This window comes from Schistocerca nitens, chromosome 4 (genome assembly GCF_023898315.1).
Source record: "Schistocerca nitens isolate TAMUIC-IGC-003100 chromosome 4, iqSchNite1.1, whole genome shotgun sequence".
NCBI lineage: Eukaryota > Metazoa > Arthropoda > Insecta > Orthoptera > Acrididae > Schistocerca > Schistocerca nitens.
The window spans coordinates 273612112-273629801 of NC_064617.1; the positions used below are offsets into that span (position 1 = coordinate 273612112).

General features: G+C 43.2%; 1 protein-coding gene across 1 annotated transcript in view; it reads right to left on the reverse strand.

Annotated features, from left to right (window-relative positions):
* LOC126252249 (agrin-like) overlaps positions 1-16634 on the reverse strand; it is a gene marked incomplete at its 5' end in the record, with an annotated part of 306781 nt that extends 290147 nt beyond the window's left edge. Inside the window, one exon of the mRNA XM_049953122.1 lies at positions 16355-16634. Within this exon, the coding sequence (XP_049809079.1) occupies positions 16355-16634 (280 nt within the window). The remainder of the gene's footprint in view (positions 1-16354) is intronic.
* Between the last annotated feature and the right edge of the window lie 1056 nt (positions 16635-17690).

A 17690-nucleotide genomic window follows, 5' to 3' on the forward strand; every position in this document is an offset into this window, starting at 1 on the left:
GGGTCCGAGCCAGTATTTCCGCCGTCGTGTGTCTGGAAGTGAGTGGGAGACGCACCAGCAGTGCAGTCGCGACGGAGCAGCGGGCAGTCGGTCGGTTGGTGCGGGCCAGGAAAGACGGGAGATCGGCGCGCCTTCCTGCGTCCGTTGAAGCGGCTGGCAGCGGACGGTTCAGGAGAGCGATTTGGGGGTGCTGCGCCAGGTCTTCTCGAGAAATCACCGTTTATTAGAAGTGATTGGTTATATGTTGTGTGATTACTGTTGTTAAATTCTACTTGTTTTCTTAGTCAGTCTTTCGTCCCCAGCTTGTTCGTCTGTCTCTCGTCCGCATTTGTTAGGCAGTTAGTGTCTGTCTGTCGTTCGGAGCTGCCTCTGTCTGTTTGTCGTATTTGGTGTGTTAACGAATTTATTGCTTGGAGTATAACGGCCTAATATCTGAAATATGTTTTGACCTTGCCTATGATCTTGCCTATGATCTGTGTACTGTAGAGCATCTGAACTTGTTTGGCCAGCCTTGCAGAATTTTATGTAAGATTGCATTTCATGGGCTTTTATTTAAATGATCATTTTATTATATAAAGTTGCCACCCTTCCACCGTAAGACTTTTCTTAGAAGTTAAAATCAAGCTGCACCTTCGGTGGAAAGTTAATCTTTTAATTTTAGTGTTTTGTACCATTTGCAGCCCTCCTACGGGGTGCATAGTATGTGTGCTTGTGTGAATTGTTAAAACCTTTACTTTAAGGTAATCTGGTGTGTTGCAGATTTGCACCTGTATAGTCTTTCAGATGTTGTTGTGAGCTGTCGTAACTACGGCCGTGTCAAAAGGGAGCAGCAAGGTTCTCAGCTCGAGAGCTCATACACTCAAAAATTTGTTTCTTTCTGCTTCTGAATAAATTGTAACTTGATATTTAGAGGGTGCTTTCTGCTTATAATTTTAAATCTTTTTCTTTTTTTTAAAAAAAGCTTTTAGAAATAAAATTCCCATTTGTTAAAAGCTATTTGATTTTGATTTCATCAGTTACTCCTTCCACGCTCGCATAGTGTGATTAAATGTGTTAATGTTCTTGATGAATCGCTAGTAAATAAAATAAATTTTTAAGAATATTCTTTGAAGATAAATCCAAGGTTCAGTTACGTTACTGACGAGTATTATGTGACCATTTTGGCGTATCAGTCTGTGGCGGCAAAAAGCGCTGTATCATTTGAGAGATACAGAGTAGAGCGAGTGTGTGCCGGCCGCGGTGGTCTAGCGGTTCTAGGCGCTCAGTCCGGAACCGCGCGACTGCTACGGTCGCAGGTTCGAATCCTGCCTTGGGCATGGATGTGTGTGACGTCCTTAGGTTAGTTAGGTTTAAGTAGTTCTAAGTTCTAGGGGACTGATGACCACAGATGTTAAGTCCCATAGTGCTCAGAGCCATTTTTTAGAGCGAGTGTGCCGGGACTTACCACAGTTCACTGGTACTGACACCACGTCACCATAGCGCATCCGTGCGTAGCACACAAGTATTGCACCATAATTTAAGAACGAAATTTAAAGTTAAAGTTGCTTTTCCAAACTTTGTCAACATATGCTTCAGTGTATTAATGTTTAAATTGTCAAATCTCAAATCGATCACATGAATGTCTTTCCCTAAATACAAAGTTTTAAGAAAAAAATAAGTCTCGGTAAATAATAAATCTAGGAGGCCAAAAATTGGTCATAATGTTCAGATGTACGCCAAAATTAGCTGGTACAAGTGTCAATGTGATTAAAGCAATATTTTGGTCAGAATCCATGTTTTTAAGAAAAATTGAAGGCGCTAAATATTAGACTTAGAAATATGAAAATTTGTATGAAGCTTCAGTTCAACAAAAAATAGTAACTATGTGACCCCATTGAGGTACGTCTAATAGTTTTCGAGTAATTTACTGAAAACTAAATTTGGAACAAAATCGTCCTTACTGTAGTAGATTAAGAATCTGTTATATTAATGCTAGAAAGTTCTGATTACAGCACGTGATGAAACCAATTAAATAATAGAGCTATAACAAGTGTCAAGGCCTAGATGTAAATAATAACAAAAAAAGGTCTCTTAAAATTGTAGTTCAGAGGTCATGTTCTACTGTCAGCTCCGTTATAAAAGTTATAGACGGCAAAGTTTAAATGCATGCGAGCTAAAACTTTTTATGTGATTTTAACCAGGTTAACTACATTCATACAAAAACTACGAAGATTCTAAATTGATTCATAACCGTGTTATAAAATATTGTGTGTCCGAGGAGGCGGCCGTTTAGAGGCTACTACCGTAAGGATAGAGCGGATAACAGCAAATGTTCCATTGGCCATCCGCTGCGCCCGTATATAAATAACGGCCTGAGAGGCAAGACTTCACTCACTTCGCACCCAGCTACCGTACGATCCGCGTCAGTCAAACGCCTGAGTACACGCTGCCTCGGATGACGTCACAGCCACACCGCAACTGAACTCATGTTTTCGGTACAAATAGGAAGTAAAATCGCGAGGACTGTACACTGTCCTGGATCGCTTACATTCTTCGGAAGTAACTGTTAGTGTGCCGCCCGTAATGTTAACAAATCCGCATGTCAAGTTATGATAGTTATTTTCCACTTTTTTGGCGAGCAATTATTTTGATCATCAGAAGTCAGGATGAAAGATCATTTAATCGGAATTTACCGTAGAGGTCGCCTCTGAACTGCTTGTAGTGCTGTTTATGATAGAGAGATTTATTAGTGGTACTAACATAATGAATATTACGATGTTGTGCATGTGAAAATTTATCAGTTAGAACAAGATCTTCATTTATAATCATAGTAAATAGAGAATAGAAACATTCCTTTCAGTGGGCCAGACGAGAATGTGGACTTGCAGACTGGTAACTATGGTCAGTATTTTCTCCATCGCTGCCGGCGGTTATGGCCGAGCGGTTCTAGGCGCTTCAGTCCGGAACCGCGCTGCTGCTACGGTCGCAGGTTCGAATCCTGCCTCGGACATGGATGTGTGTGATGTCCTTAGGTTAGTTAGGTTTAAGTAGTTCTGAGTCTAGGGGATTGATGACCTCAGATGTTAAGTCCCGTAGTGCTTAGAGCCATTTGAATCATTTTGTTCTCCATCGCTTTCTGGCTGACCACAGAAATAGTTTCCAGGCTCTCGTAAAAGACGGTGAACAGTATTCTAATATTTCCTAATTACTATTAATTATTATTAACCCGCCGCCCCACAAGTTCCATATCATCGTACAGTGTTTGTTCCGTAATGGTTACGCTGTGTTCCAGGACGACAAGTCCCCTGTTCGCACAGCTCACATCTCCCAGGACTGGTTTTGTGAGCGGGAGGATGAATTGTCGCATCTCCCCTGGTCACCGCAGTCAGCAGAACTCAATATTGTTGGGCCTGTGTGGTCTACTTCGCAGAGAAGGGTGCGTGATCGCTATATACTTCCATTATCGTTACGTGAAATTACCATTATTTTGTAGGAATAATGGTATAAGATTCCCTTGTAAACCATGCAGGTCCTATATTTATCCACTACGAGACGACTGGAAAGGGTTTTGAAAGTCATCGGTTTTCCTACGCCGTATCACTCTTGGTAATCTATTGTGTTTTTGCCGTTCTCATATTTATGTGCACTCCCCTCCCCCCCCCCTCCCCCTCCCCCGCCCCCTGCTCCCATAAGGAAACTAAAATTAAATTTTATTGAACTATGGCAGTTTCTATACTGCTCTATAAATTTTCCAACCTAGAAAGATCGAAAAGAATAATAAAAAATGAGAACCCTTGTCTTTTATACAGGGGTTTGTACTACGGTACTATCAATCCAGAGGCATGCTGCTAGATTTCTTACCAGCAGGTTTGACAACATACGAGTATTATGGAGACGCTCTGCGAACGCAAGTGGGGATCTCTGCGACATTTTTACGCGAAACACTATTGAGGAAATATAGCGAAGCGGCATTTGCAGCTGACTACAGAACGATTCTACTGTTGCCAACGAACGTTTTGCGTAATGAGAGCAAAGACAAGATAAGAGAAATTAAAGTTCGTATGGAGGCCTATAGTCATTTCCCCCCCTCCCTTCACTTGCGAGTTCTACAGTAAATGGAATTACTATTAGTGACAAAATATACCGCCCGCCATGCATCATATGGTGGCTTGCAGCCGAATATGTGCGTAGATGTAGATATAGAAAACAGGTCCAATGAGACGGGGGATTACGCGTCTACCTCCAGTCATGAACTGCTGCAACCAAGAGACTCATCTTGCAGCATCCCCCGGTGTGTGGGATTGTGAAACTTATCAGAGTAATGGACCTACCCAGACCCCGTCACACTCCCGTTAAGACTCCATCCACATTAACTCTTAATAACGCAACGGAATCGCTATCTTGAAATGCCCTAACATTGAATATAAGGTGGGAATTTGCGATGATCCTACTATATGTGTTTACTCAGTCAATAGAATAAATCATTGGCTTGAAGGGAACTACGTGCACCTTCAAACAAAAAATGAAACTGAAACATAAACCAATTATTTGTTATATTTACAAGTTACCAAATATACACATCAACATTCTACGAAAAAACAACGTTAGCTGTTCATGACAACTAACAAGATAGAAAAGCGGAGGGATGGCTACCGCATACTAGTTTCACATTAAATCATTAATCCACTACAATCCAACGATTTAAGTTAGAAACCCCAGTGGTCGATTGAATACGACATCAAACGATGCTAAGTCTTGAATCAGGTTTAGCAGAGTTGTGGCAACGGTACACTTCCTATCTACACATTAACCACCACCTAGTATACTCTCACCAATCTGCTGTGGCGGTAAGTCGGAGGACCGTGGTCATAGTAGAGAATCAGAATCTCACTCGTCAGGGCTCTGATACCTCCAAGCGCCACCATGCCTGGTACCAGCGACCTATCTCGATGCACAATCACACCAAGATTGCCCCTTCCTCCAACTCCCGGCTCCGCAATTTGCATCAGTCTGGCTGCAAACGACATCAGGAAAAACGTTACTGTTTTCTACCAATAGCGTGTCAGTGCCACGTTTTACAAATTCCCACCCCAAAATATCGTCAATTAAGGGCCAATCAGAGCACTTCTTCCTCTATAGTTTGTCCTGGAAATTCCCGTCTGATGTCAGCCGGCGACTGGCGAATCGGAACTGTTGAGTGGTACTTAAGTATATAAATTAGTGAAATCAAAGTGAAGTAGAAATTAGAATATAAATGAAAAGCTTGGTTTAGTTTAGAGAGTTACATACTGGCAAACAGCGGGCAGAACAGCAGAACAGAAGAGACAATGACCGTGAAGTCAGCAAGTTCCACATAAGCGGGCGCTGTCGATTCAGCCGTCAGGGCATCGCCCGACCGGCTCACGTGTTTCTCAGTTGTCGCATGTGAGCAAAGGCCCTCGCCTACATTCCAAGAGCCAATGACCGACGTTAAGAAGATTCTTCGAGAAGCTTTTCAACGTGACAGAAGAGGCAATGACCGGCTCACTTGTTTCTCAGTCGACACATGCGATCAAAGGCCCTCGCCTACATTCCAAGAGTCAATGTCCGACGTTAAGAAGATTCTTCGAGAAGCTTTTCAACGTGACAGAAGAGGCAATGACCGTGAAGTCGTTCGCCTCCAGTAAACTGAAGTGAATAAATACGCGAGACGCAGTGGGCCCGGGAGACGAAGACGAGACGAGAGACGAAGAAGACGATGAAGTGAAGAAGTGTAGCAGTAGTTTTCAGTCAGTTTCGGTGCTGAAGACCGTCATGCAAGAAGAGACTACATCATGCACAGACGCACCAAGTCCGTCGCTGTAATGGAATAGCAAGCAGCAGCCTCGGCGCCAGAAGACAGAAGTTAAAAGGTATTTGAAGTCTGATTTTTACATACCCGGGTGACTCGTGAGGACGGGAAGGAGACGGCCTCACATCAGCAGTCACCTGTGAGCTGGGATGAAGATCTGACAGCCGAAGACTGGCAAGCGGGAGTCCGTTGTTCGAGTCCAGGACACTGGCCTTCCCCCCGCCGCGCCGCTCCGCTGGCCGACGCACAACACACGCGGCCGCTTAGAGAAGAGAAACACTGGGACGCCATATCCAAGGTATCACCATCCGATGCACGACTTCGCTCGCAATAATTAAACGGGCCACCTCGCGCTGCGCGTTTCCAGTCAGCTGGGCGAAACGGCGACACGAGATACACACTGCCACGCGTAATCAGACGCCGCCGCCGCCGCTGCCGCAGCAGAAGACTTCGCAAACGACACAGCTGCCGCTCTCCGAGCCAGAACATCGAGTAAGAAACAGTTGTACAAATCTTCAATAAAAGTTATCTTGCGTAAAAATGATGTTTCATTCGACCTCATACCCGCTCCAAGGAAGAACCCACCATGCCCACAAGTTGTTAAGAGAGAAAAATTAATTAATTTAGTATTTTCACCCTGACATAATGCTTTAGAATGCTCATCCTGACAATTGACTAGCATCAAAAGAGAAAACCGAGTTACATTTAGTATCAGAACTGTTACAGAACATTGTTTAACACTTCTGAGTTTCGCAAGGTCACTGTTATCACCGTTCTTTGCCCCAACATTGCAAGACTTGTACATTTCCGCCATAAATTGTGGTATCCCAGCAAGCACTTGGAACTGTTGTCCTCGACCATTTGAAGAGGCGAGTCGTGCCACAGGCCGCTAACCACGACTTAGTGAAAAAGATCGGAAGGTTCCGTAAGATTTGCTGGCCACTTGACACACTGAAGCCGGCACAAAGCTCTGAATGCCCACGACACACCTGCCGCATTCAGAGCAGTGTGCGAGCTGTGAATTTCTCACGTACTCACAGTCTGGAACTATTAGCGCCTTTACCGATGACACTGAAATTTTTATAAAATACGTTTCCATGTAATGCATTAAAGTAATGGGAGTTAACCAAGTGTCCTTCCTATAACCAGTTGTGAGAAAGGGCAGATTAGTTTAGTATAAATGGAAGGAGGCAAGCCAGACAGCTTGTAATCTTCCAATCTGACTAGTTAAATAATTACATGTTTTTTAATGACAGAAAGATGAGTTGATTTTATACAGGTTTCATTCTGTGGCGGAAAGAAAGCTTCTTCTCTGAAACAACCTGATGGATTAATGCTGTGTGCCGGACTGGGACTCGAACCCGATACCCTGTACACTATCTGATCAAAAGTATCTGCGCAGAGTTATGTACTGCATAACTGACCGCTAGACGTCAAGAGAGGCGGACTCACCAGTATAAATGGAGACGGGTAATATCGTGTTGTGAGTCGGGCAGCAAAACTCCGTGACTCGGAACATGAACTTGTCACTGGATGTTACCTCAGAGAAACAAATCCACGAAGGACATTTCATCCCTTCTAAAGCCAGCCACGTCGACTGTTTGTGATGTGACTGTGAGGTGGAAACGCCAAGGAACAAACCCCAGCTAAATCAAGACCAAGCTGACCTCACTCACTGCAGCCAGTACATAACCGTGGAGCATTGCGGACAGGGGTGCAAAAAATCACATGAGATCAGCGGAAGAAATCACTCGGGAGTTCCAAAGTGGGGGTCAATGGTCGAGCACCTCCTTAGAAGCCACATATTTCTGTAGTCAATGGTAATTAGCGCTTGAGGTGGTGAAAAGAGCGGCGCCAATGAACAGCAGATCACTAGAAACGAGTGTGGCAGTCCTAAGGAAGGGTCTGGGTTTGGCGAATGCTTAGAGAAAATTACTTGCCACCACATGTAGTGCCAATAGTGAAGTAAGGACTTGACATTACGGTATGGGGTTGTTTTTCGTGATGATGGTATGGTCCACTTACTACGCTAAATGCTGAAGGATATGGACACATTTTACAGCATTTTGTTCTGTATAGAGCAGAGGAAGAGGTCGGAGACGATGTTTGTGTTAGCGTGACAGTGAACCCTGTCATGAAGCTGCATCTGTGAGGCAATGGTTTGTGGACAACGAAATTTCTAAAATGCAGTGGCCTGCCCCGAGTCCTGGCCTCAACGTAGTGAAGCAGCTCTGGAATGAGATGGAACGTCGACTTCGCTACAGACTCCATCGTCCAACATCAATACCTTCTCTGAATTAATGCCGTTCCTACGCAGTCATTCAGACACCCCACTGAAAGCGTCCCTAGCAGAGCTCAAGCCGCCATAAAGACGTGCGGTGGACAAACCTCATACTAATTGACAGTAATAGTTGTCCGGATACTTTTGATAAGGCAGTGTATTTGGCGGCCAGAGTTCTTACTGACTGAGAAACGCAGGCATATCTCACGTACTGCCCTCAGACAGAACTTTCGTCACTACCTCTCTCCCAATTTACAAGTGCCTCAGAAGCACTGCAAGATATCTTGTTGGAATAGCACCCCTGGAAGAAGGATACTCGGCAGAAATGTCGATAACCTTTTTTCCTACATTAACAAATAAATCTATACTTTGCAAATCACCTTACTGTATGTGGGGTGGTACTATCTCCCCCCCCCCCCCATTTCCTTTTCCGTGTTTCATTAGCGAATGGCGCTTGGGATGAATTACTGACACTAAACCTCCGTTTCAATTCTGGTTCCTCTGATTTTCTTGATTTGGTCATTTTGTGAAATGTATGTGAGATGAAGTAATATGTTTCGCGACTCTTTCTGGTGTATACTATCTCACAGTAAACCTCTCCGTGAAGCACAACGCCTCTCTACTAGCGCCTACTTCTGTGACGATCTCGCGCCAACTCGGAGATCCTGAGACGAGTAGTAACTCTGTAAGGCAGCAGGTGAGCTTCTAAGAAGTTCACAGACTAGCAGCAAAGTACTGACAAAACGTAACTGATGATGGGTCTTGTGTCGTGCCTGGCCAGCTCAGACGGTAAGAGCACTGGTCGCCGTTTCAAGTCAGGGAGATTCAAAAGACCGCATATTCCGCTGCAGAGTGAAAGATTCATTCTGGAAACCCTCTCTACTATTAAAGAGTAGTCAGAAATGGTAGCAACAGGTATTATTGGTTTGAAATTTGTACTTACTACAATGCTGTGAGGCAAGTAACATTGCCGCGGGGGGGGGGGGGGGGGGCGCAGTTTGAGGCGCCATGTAACGGATTGAGCGGCCCCTCCCACCGGAGGTTCGAGTCCTCCCTCGGGCATGTGTGTGTGTGTTATCCTTAGCGTAAGTTAGTTTAACTTAGTTTAAGCATAGCCTAGGGACCGATGAACTCAGCAGTTTGGTCCCTTAGGAATTCACACATATTTGAAAATTTTTTATTTCCTTTTTTGCAAGTATCATTCAGATAAGCGCGAATCATTTCCATATTCACACTTTTAGTAGTACTTGAAATTGGCTAATAAAAGATTCTTGATACTCGATGTGATTCGTTCCTGGCGTATTTCTAACTTATAGAATTCTCTGGTGTCCACCGGGAATATGTGGTAAGTTTTTCACAATGTTTTGGCAGAGTGGTTGTCATCTTCAGGTGGTTCCTGATGGCTGCTGTTATGCTCGGGTCGGAGTCCCAGTCGTCACTTCATCCCTGGCGCCGAGAGTAATGGTGGTGGTGGTAGGGGTGGCGTAAGCCGACAGCGAACTGTGGTTTCCGGTTTCTGCAATATCGCCGTTATCAGCAGACCTCACTGTATACGATACGCTTTTCTTTTTCTCGCCTCAGTGGAGGGTTCCATGCCTGTCTCATTTGTAGGTACAGTTGTAAACAGTCGTAATAACACCATCCCATAAGGAGGAGGAAGGTTGCTTAAGTATCTAGACTTTGTTGTAATCTACAACATGGCCGACCATGGTACAAAAACTGACCTACAGCCGAGTCAGGCATGGAACCCTGCAATGAGCCGAGAAAAAAAGGGGTGCTTGTAAACCTCCTCCCCCCTCGCTCCATTGACGACAGCGCGGAGCCTGTAGGCCGCAGCTTGGAGCCGTCGATGTCACCCTACTACCGCTACCACCCACAACAGCAAATGCAGAAATAGCACCAGGAGCGGGAGATGGAGGGAGTATTGGAAAATCTATATATAAGACGCCCTGATTTTAGAAAGAAACATGAATTAAAAAAGTAAATAAATTGTAGCTGTACATCAAAAGGATGAAAAGGGTATTGCAAGCCCTCAAGCAGCCTGCCCGTCCCTCTCAGCGAAGGGAATGAAAAGTGCAAAAACTGTCTAATCCGGCGCTTTTAGTTCCAAGGAGAGCAGTGGTGCAGGGTAATTTTTTTTGAGATCTCACGTCGCAGCCGACCCTGCCCCTCGCTGGCTACGCCCTTTTATTTGATGTAGGAGCACCTGAAATGTATGAAGTGTAATCGACTTTGGCTTGTCGTTTTACCTTCAACAATACAATTGCCACATTTGCCAATAGGCAAGGAAAACTGTTTTATTTGCTTAATGAGCTCACAGGTATATATCTGTGTCACATTTATTTACAACAGTCTACAGTAGTGTTTTGTAGATTACAATAAATGATAACCTAAAATGGAAAACATGGAAAACATAGTATCGAATGTAGTACAAGCCCCCTTATCCTGCAGGCATTTTTAATATGTGATTTGTCTGCTATGCTCGCATTGTTGCACTCAATTTACATACTATGTAATAAAACCGAGCTTCTTTTGTTGTAATTATTCTTTCACAACTCATTTGCAGGTCTTCCAAAAAAATGTAACACGTATGTTGGCAACTTTTTGTTGTCAAGACGAGATTTACCAGAGGGTCCGTCCTGACTAAGGTTAAAGTAATAAAATGGTACCGCAGCCATATCACCAATTTGTCCACTGAAGCTCGTGTTACTTTCCGTTTTGAGTTAGTCTACTACATATAGAAATTCCAAGACAATCAATATGAAGCATATCTAGGGTTCCCATTTGTCCCGATTTTTCCGAGACAGTCCCGAGTTCTAACAAAATTCCTAGGGTCCCTAAACCATCTCTGGGGACAACAAAGTGTACCGGATTTTCGTCTTACACAGCGTGACTTTTTTCTTTCTGTACTAATCACGTGCCCTGATACAATACATTTTTCGCCTCAAGTTTTGGAACGCTGGCATTACGCTCCGTTCTCACGAAGAAAGTAAACTGTATTTGTGGTCAAGTTCGACGTATACTTCAGTTCTTTTGGAAACTCGGCGGTCCCGTGATCCTGTGCTATTGCCCGTATTCTGACTTAGGCGTGTTGTACTATTCTAAGGTGTGGCGCAGTTTATTTACTTGTTTTACGTGTTCAGAACATGATACAGCTGATACAGCATTATTAACATACAGAGATGAATTACATACAAAGTATAAATTGTAGAAAAAATTCAGTACAATAAAGACTGAAAGTAATAACAATAAAAATACGACGACTAATATGTACAACAAGAATTAATACAGACAGAAAGATAAAAAAAAAGTGTGGTAAAGTTCCAGACTACAAATCGAAAGGTCTTGTGTTCGGTCTCCAGTCAGTTTTCTTTTACGTGTGGTAATGCTTATCCAAGTAGAAAAAGCAGAGTTGCACAGTGGTTCGGAACCCACGTTAAATACTAGCTCTCCTCATAACTGGCTGGATGAGCCATTTCAAGGTCGGAGGAAGGCAATAGCATGCCACCTCGAACTCACAAAGATCAGAAATTGATAACTAATTATCTGTGAAGATAGTTTCAGACATGGATAAGCAATTTTGGATCAAGAAGCCACATTTGCGTCCCACACAGTGATGCATAAGAAAAGATTATGATTGCATCACTGACAGAATTAAATCATTGTTCAACAAGAAATTCTTGTGCTCGCAGACGAAAAACAAATCAGTTTGACGAACATGATTGTGCCGATTGCTATGGAACAAATAATGAAGGAAGTGAAAGAAGCGTAGTTTTTCAATGTTGATAGAGTCTTCTAGCCACACGGACTTCAGTCTGATTCCTTTACTGATTAGGTTTTAAAATTCTCGTAGTAGTTGTAGTCGTAGTTAGTGAATTTTAATGCTGAAAGTGCAGAGAACCTGAGGAGAACGTTGTAGGAATTTCGGCTGGCATCAGAAATTCCAGTTATAGAGTAAATAAACAGAAAGACAAAAAATCTTATTCTTAACTCGCAAGAAAATAGCGAAAGTAATTTAGTAAGAGTAGGATGTCCTGATCATACAGCGCACAGTGCTCACCAAAGTGGCGCAGACAGCTTACCCAGTGGTATACAGATTATAATTTACAAAATCTATCAACGTTTCCATATTTATGTTGCACGTGTACAAAAGTGAAATCACGCTGTGAGTTTGCTGAAGTAGAATTCAAGAAACTTTTAGGTCATAGTAAAACTAATTTGTTATTCCTTTTAACATCTGGAAAGATTCAGTGATGTTTTACAAGCATTAAAATCCTACTTACAGTCCGTTGGCAAGTATCCTATTATCCTGAAGAATTTTCTCAAAAATTTGCTCTCTTTCATCGTACTTAATTTCCTTTCAAGCTAATTAAGTATTTTTTCCGTCGTTTTGTGTCTACTAAAAGAGAAAATGTAACCAGAAGTTGCAGACAAAAAAATACGTTACTCAAAAAATTAGAAGCTAGAAAATCCCAAAGATTTATTTGACATCTACAGTAAAACAGCCGTTACATGATTTGGAAAGTGAGGGACTTTAGTGATATCACCACGGGTTTCTGTGTTAACTGCTTTAACTTCTTTGGATGTATTGACAAATGATGGAAACCGTTTCTGGAATCTCTTCATCCAATGTGGTGGATCGCCCTTAATGAAACCAATGAGCTGGGCTAATGCTCAAGAATTGTATAGTTTTGTACAATCTAGTGCTACGAATTGTTTGACGAGTACTGTTGTGTAAATAAATAGTGTGAAAGTAAACTGCTGGACTGGAATATGAAATCAAATATGTCAGTGAGAAATAACAGCAAAATTTTAGTCACTTTCACACTAAGCGAGTGTGTCTAAAACATTTTAAAATTTGGCTGAATTTTCGCATGCTATTCCAGGCTCTAATGCGTCATTCGAAATTGTATGCTCAGTAATTAAAGTGTTGCACACAGGTGAAACAATAATATTCAGATTATAAACAAAAGCTGTGACAATGATAAAAACCACATTTGTTAGCTTCCCTTACGTAGGTTTCTACAATCTCATAGTAAATGAAAATAAATTTCTGAAGCAAACACGCCACCGAAAAGTGCTACTCAAATATTAGTAAGTCTGTACCACCCTCTTCAATGCAAAATGTGTGAAATTTGAGTTTATATTTACGTCGAAAATGTATATACAAAACTGCTGTTAACCTCTCATCACTAACATGGTTGATTATGTGAAAATAAATTAAGCCAATTTCTACCCTGTCCCGATTTTTACTCATTTGTCCTGAATTTATGTGTGTTATTTTTAAAATCCATCAATTCTGCTAAAAACAATATGGGAAACCTAGACATGACAGATGAGAATGGTTGACTGGCGTCAGCAGTAACGCAAAATGGATTTCACCGCAAGCTTGTATCCTGCCAGGACAAACAAACAGGCGCTTCACGCGATGCCGCTGACGGACAATGTGGGTGACCGCTTTCGGCTGCCCTCGGACATTTCAAAACATTGTACGAACGTTAACAATGGATGACCGCGCTCCAATAGCGTAGGCTTTTGAATGTGGCGACCGGTCTGCGGTCAAAGTTACCGCTGGGAAGAACACACGGATTGCGTGCGTGATGTGGAAGTTATCTCAATGACGAAAGCTTTCAGGTGCATCAGAATTCAGGAAGCGTCGAGGTAATTTATACTATTTTGTACTTGTATCTTGTATCTGGACAGTCATCCAGATTTAAGTTGTTTGTGGTTTCCCCAAAATCGACTAAACCTAATGCGGGATTAGCTGTTTGTAAAGAGCACGGTCTATTTCCTTCCATAATTCGAGGTTCTGCTCTGTCTCTAATTATTTCGGCATAGATGGGAAATAAAACTGTACTCTTCTTGACTTCCTTTCTATCTCCTAAAGCTAAGGAGCTTGCCTTTAATATTCCAGTTTACTATATTTCTAATTAAGTGTTAGAATTCAGTACAATGTTGTTCGTTTGTAGCGTGATCCAATTTTTTTTAAGAACAACAGAAGGTGTGGCTGATTTCAATAAATAATCTTCTGCATCGAATAATAAAAAATGAAAAAACGCTGAGGCCTTCCGAGGTAGCAATTTTCTCAGTCGTAAAAGTGAGGGTTACAACATTTTTGTTTAAGCCTGACGGGCACCTCGTGGACAGCTGGTCGATATTCTATGAAGACGATGGTGGAAGGCGAGAAACATTTATTCCCGAAGATTCGGCGTTTGAACTTTTAAGACACTGACGGCAGGGTAGATGCAGGTGCAAAATAAGTATCTTGCGAACGCGTACTTCTGGCCACTAATTTTTGTATACTTGTCACACTTGATCTCTTTGCACTTGACTTATGCTTTACACGAGCCAGTTATATTTTAGATTGGGAAGCTCCAAGTGTGAGTTAATGTTTGATGTAATCCTAGAATATTGCAAACTTTTGTCGGAAATGTTATCCTCAGCATTTCTACTGTTTTTTGTAGCGTCTCCACACATCAGTCTTAGGAACCACCTCCACTACACTAGCTTAATAACAAATCACAATCGTAAGAAAGCAACGAAATATGCAATATGTGACTTCTTCAACTGCATGCCAACAATTTACAAATACACCATGCAAAATAGATTTGATTGAATAGTTAAACTGAACAGATGGGTAACAATAACTAAATTCAGACACGAAGAAGAGTTATGTATACAATGGGTTCTGATATACAGTGGGGCCACCAATTTAGCAGTCTCAAAGACACCAGTAATTTACCAAGTTAGTTAGTTAGTTACTTACATATTCCATGAATCATTTTGTATGATAAGTCGTAATGTTGTGGGAAGAGTCATTTTACATTCACATCGCAAATTAATTTGTGCATATGGTTACATTCTGAACATTTCTAAGTGTCTTTTCTTTTTTTTTCCAAAAAAAAGATGTTTAGATGTGAGTCAGTATTTTCTACCCACCACCTTTTACACATCATAGTATTCGAAATTCTTGTACGGAGTAGAAGGAGTTGTGAGGTTATTCAACGTTTATTCAGAATGGGAGACAGGGATATTGGTGGCTTATGTGACATATCTAAATTGTCAGGAAGACATAATGACTTCATTAAAATAATAAATACTTACCATATTGATAACTTGAGGTGTCATCTGTCAATGCAATACTGGGAACAGTTAATGACTGTTTGTTAAGTTTAGGTGATGGGATGTGTTGAAAAGAAGTAACTACCTACTACCGGCATTAGGAAAAGTATACGAAAATGTTGGATATAATGTGGAAACGTACCAACATTATTGATATATCGACATCGTAACATTGATGTATGAACATTGGTATTAATTCCACAAAATATATATCATATGTATATTTCTGGTATATCGTCATCTCACCATCTAGGACATACCACACTGTAATATCATGATGGCCCAGTGTGTACTCAGGCCATATGAGCAACGAGATTGTCAGCAGGTCGCACTGCATTGTAATGCTCTGATTGACTAATGTATGTGCAGGACTTACTGTACTGTAGTGCTGTCAATGGCCAGCGCGTCTTCAAGATTTACTGCTCTGCGGTCCTGTAAGTGACCAGTATGTGTGTATGTGTGTGTGTGTGTGTGTGTGTGTGTGTGTGCGTGTGTGTGATGAGATTTGTCAGTGTGTATTCAGGATAGACTGCACGGCGGTAAAGTGAGCACACTGTAGCTACTTCTTAGGCCAAAGTGGATACAGACCTTACTGCACTATAGTGCTGTTAGTAACCAGTGTGTGTGTGTGTGTGTGTGTGTGTGTGTGTGTGTGTGTGCAGAATTTATTGCACTTTTGTATTACGCGAAGCATGCATGTCTACAGGACTTACTACACTGTAACAATGAGTGTCTACTGTCTGAGCACTGAGCACTACTTACCAAGTCATAGTGATGTGAGAGTCCAGAGCGATCTGCAGGATTTACTAAAGTACTGTTCCGAGTGGGCAGTACATCTACAGGACTTACTGCACTGTAGCGATGCGAGCGTCCAGTGTGTGTAAAGAATTCATCACACTGTAGTGATATGAATGTCCAGTGCATGCATAAGACTTACCACGCTGTAGTGACGTGGGCGTCCATTCCACTTGAAGGACTTACTGCACTGTAGTGATATATGCTTCCATTACGTGTGAAGGATTTACCGCACTGCATTGACCTGAGCGTCCGTTATGTGCGAAGGACTTGCCACAACGTACTGATGCCTGTGTCCATTGGGTGTGAAGGACCAACCACAATGTGGTGACGTGTGGAGGACTTACCGCACTTGCCGGGGAAGCGGACGGCGAGGTCCGCGGCGTGCGCGCAGGCGGCGCGGCGCAGCTCGCACTGGTTGCGGTAGGTGCGGCCGTCGCTGGCGCAGACGGGCCGCGAGCCCTCGTGGTCGCCGTAGTCGGGGCAGGAGGCGGGGCAGCGGCACGACGCCGAGCGGCCGTCCCGCGAGGGCACGCAGCGCGCCCCGTGCCGGCACGACACGCCCACGCACGGGTCGGGCACGCCCGCCGGGAACACGTAGCACGCCCCCGCCCCCGCCGCCAGCGACACCGCCAGCGCCAGCGCGACCACCCACGCCGCCCCTCCCAGCGCCCCCATCACTGCGCTCGCACGGTGTCGGCCCGCATACCACGAACCACTCGCCTCCTCTGCCAGTTCTCGCCTACTCGTCGCACGTCCTCACCAGTCGGTCGCCTCACCGGAGTCTTACCGATTCGTAACGACGTTGGGAAAGCATCTTTCCGTGGAATCAGTTGCAAGTTTCGGACATCCTCTCTCCTTTCCGCTCTTCCGCAGGGGGCAACTCGTACACTTAACAATTATCGTGTTAGTGCGAAGCCAACTTTCTCCCCACTTCCTTTGGTACACTTCTTTTGTTGTTCAGCTGCTAAAAGTTCAAGTAGTTATTGAATATCCGGCGGTCACCGATTGCGTCTGCAACTATTGTTTATTTCCTGTAATCACCATTAGATTTTCTGAATAGTGCTTAGTCGCACGAAACTTTTTGCGAAGCTGTTTTCCCGCAGCGATTTCTCGAGTTGCTGAGAGATTGACAATGAATTCCCTTTTTGTTACGTCAGATCTACAAGACCAGCGTTATATGTGGCTGACAGATTTCCGAGATGTCTTCATGGAGAGATATGCTGTCTTCCAGTCAGTCCTCTTCGACTTGGTGAGGCGGTGCGGTGACAACACTCGCAAGTGTCTTTCGAAATCGAGCTCTGTAAGTTGAAAAAATGAGTATACAGTACATGGGACAGCAATTCAAATATGTTGTATATTAAAATGTAGACTGTAACGTGTAGGGAGTTTCTTTTGTAACGGTAAGGACAGGAGACCGGATACACACACTCCCTTTCCCTTCGTTTATTTATACCCACTGCAGCAGCAGTCTCTCTCTCTCTCTCTCTCTCTCTCTCTCTCCCTCCATACACACACACACACACACATACACATACACACAAACCTTGATGGATAACTACCACACTTTTAGAATCTCTCATTCATTCACAAATGCAGTAAAAATTGAATTAAATTAAATATCGTATCGGATTGTTGTCTGGGAAATAGCGTGAGGTGGTCTCAGCCATCTAGTCACAAGGT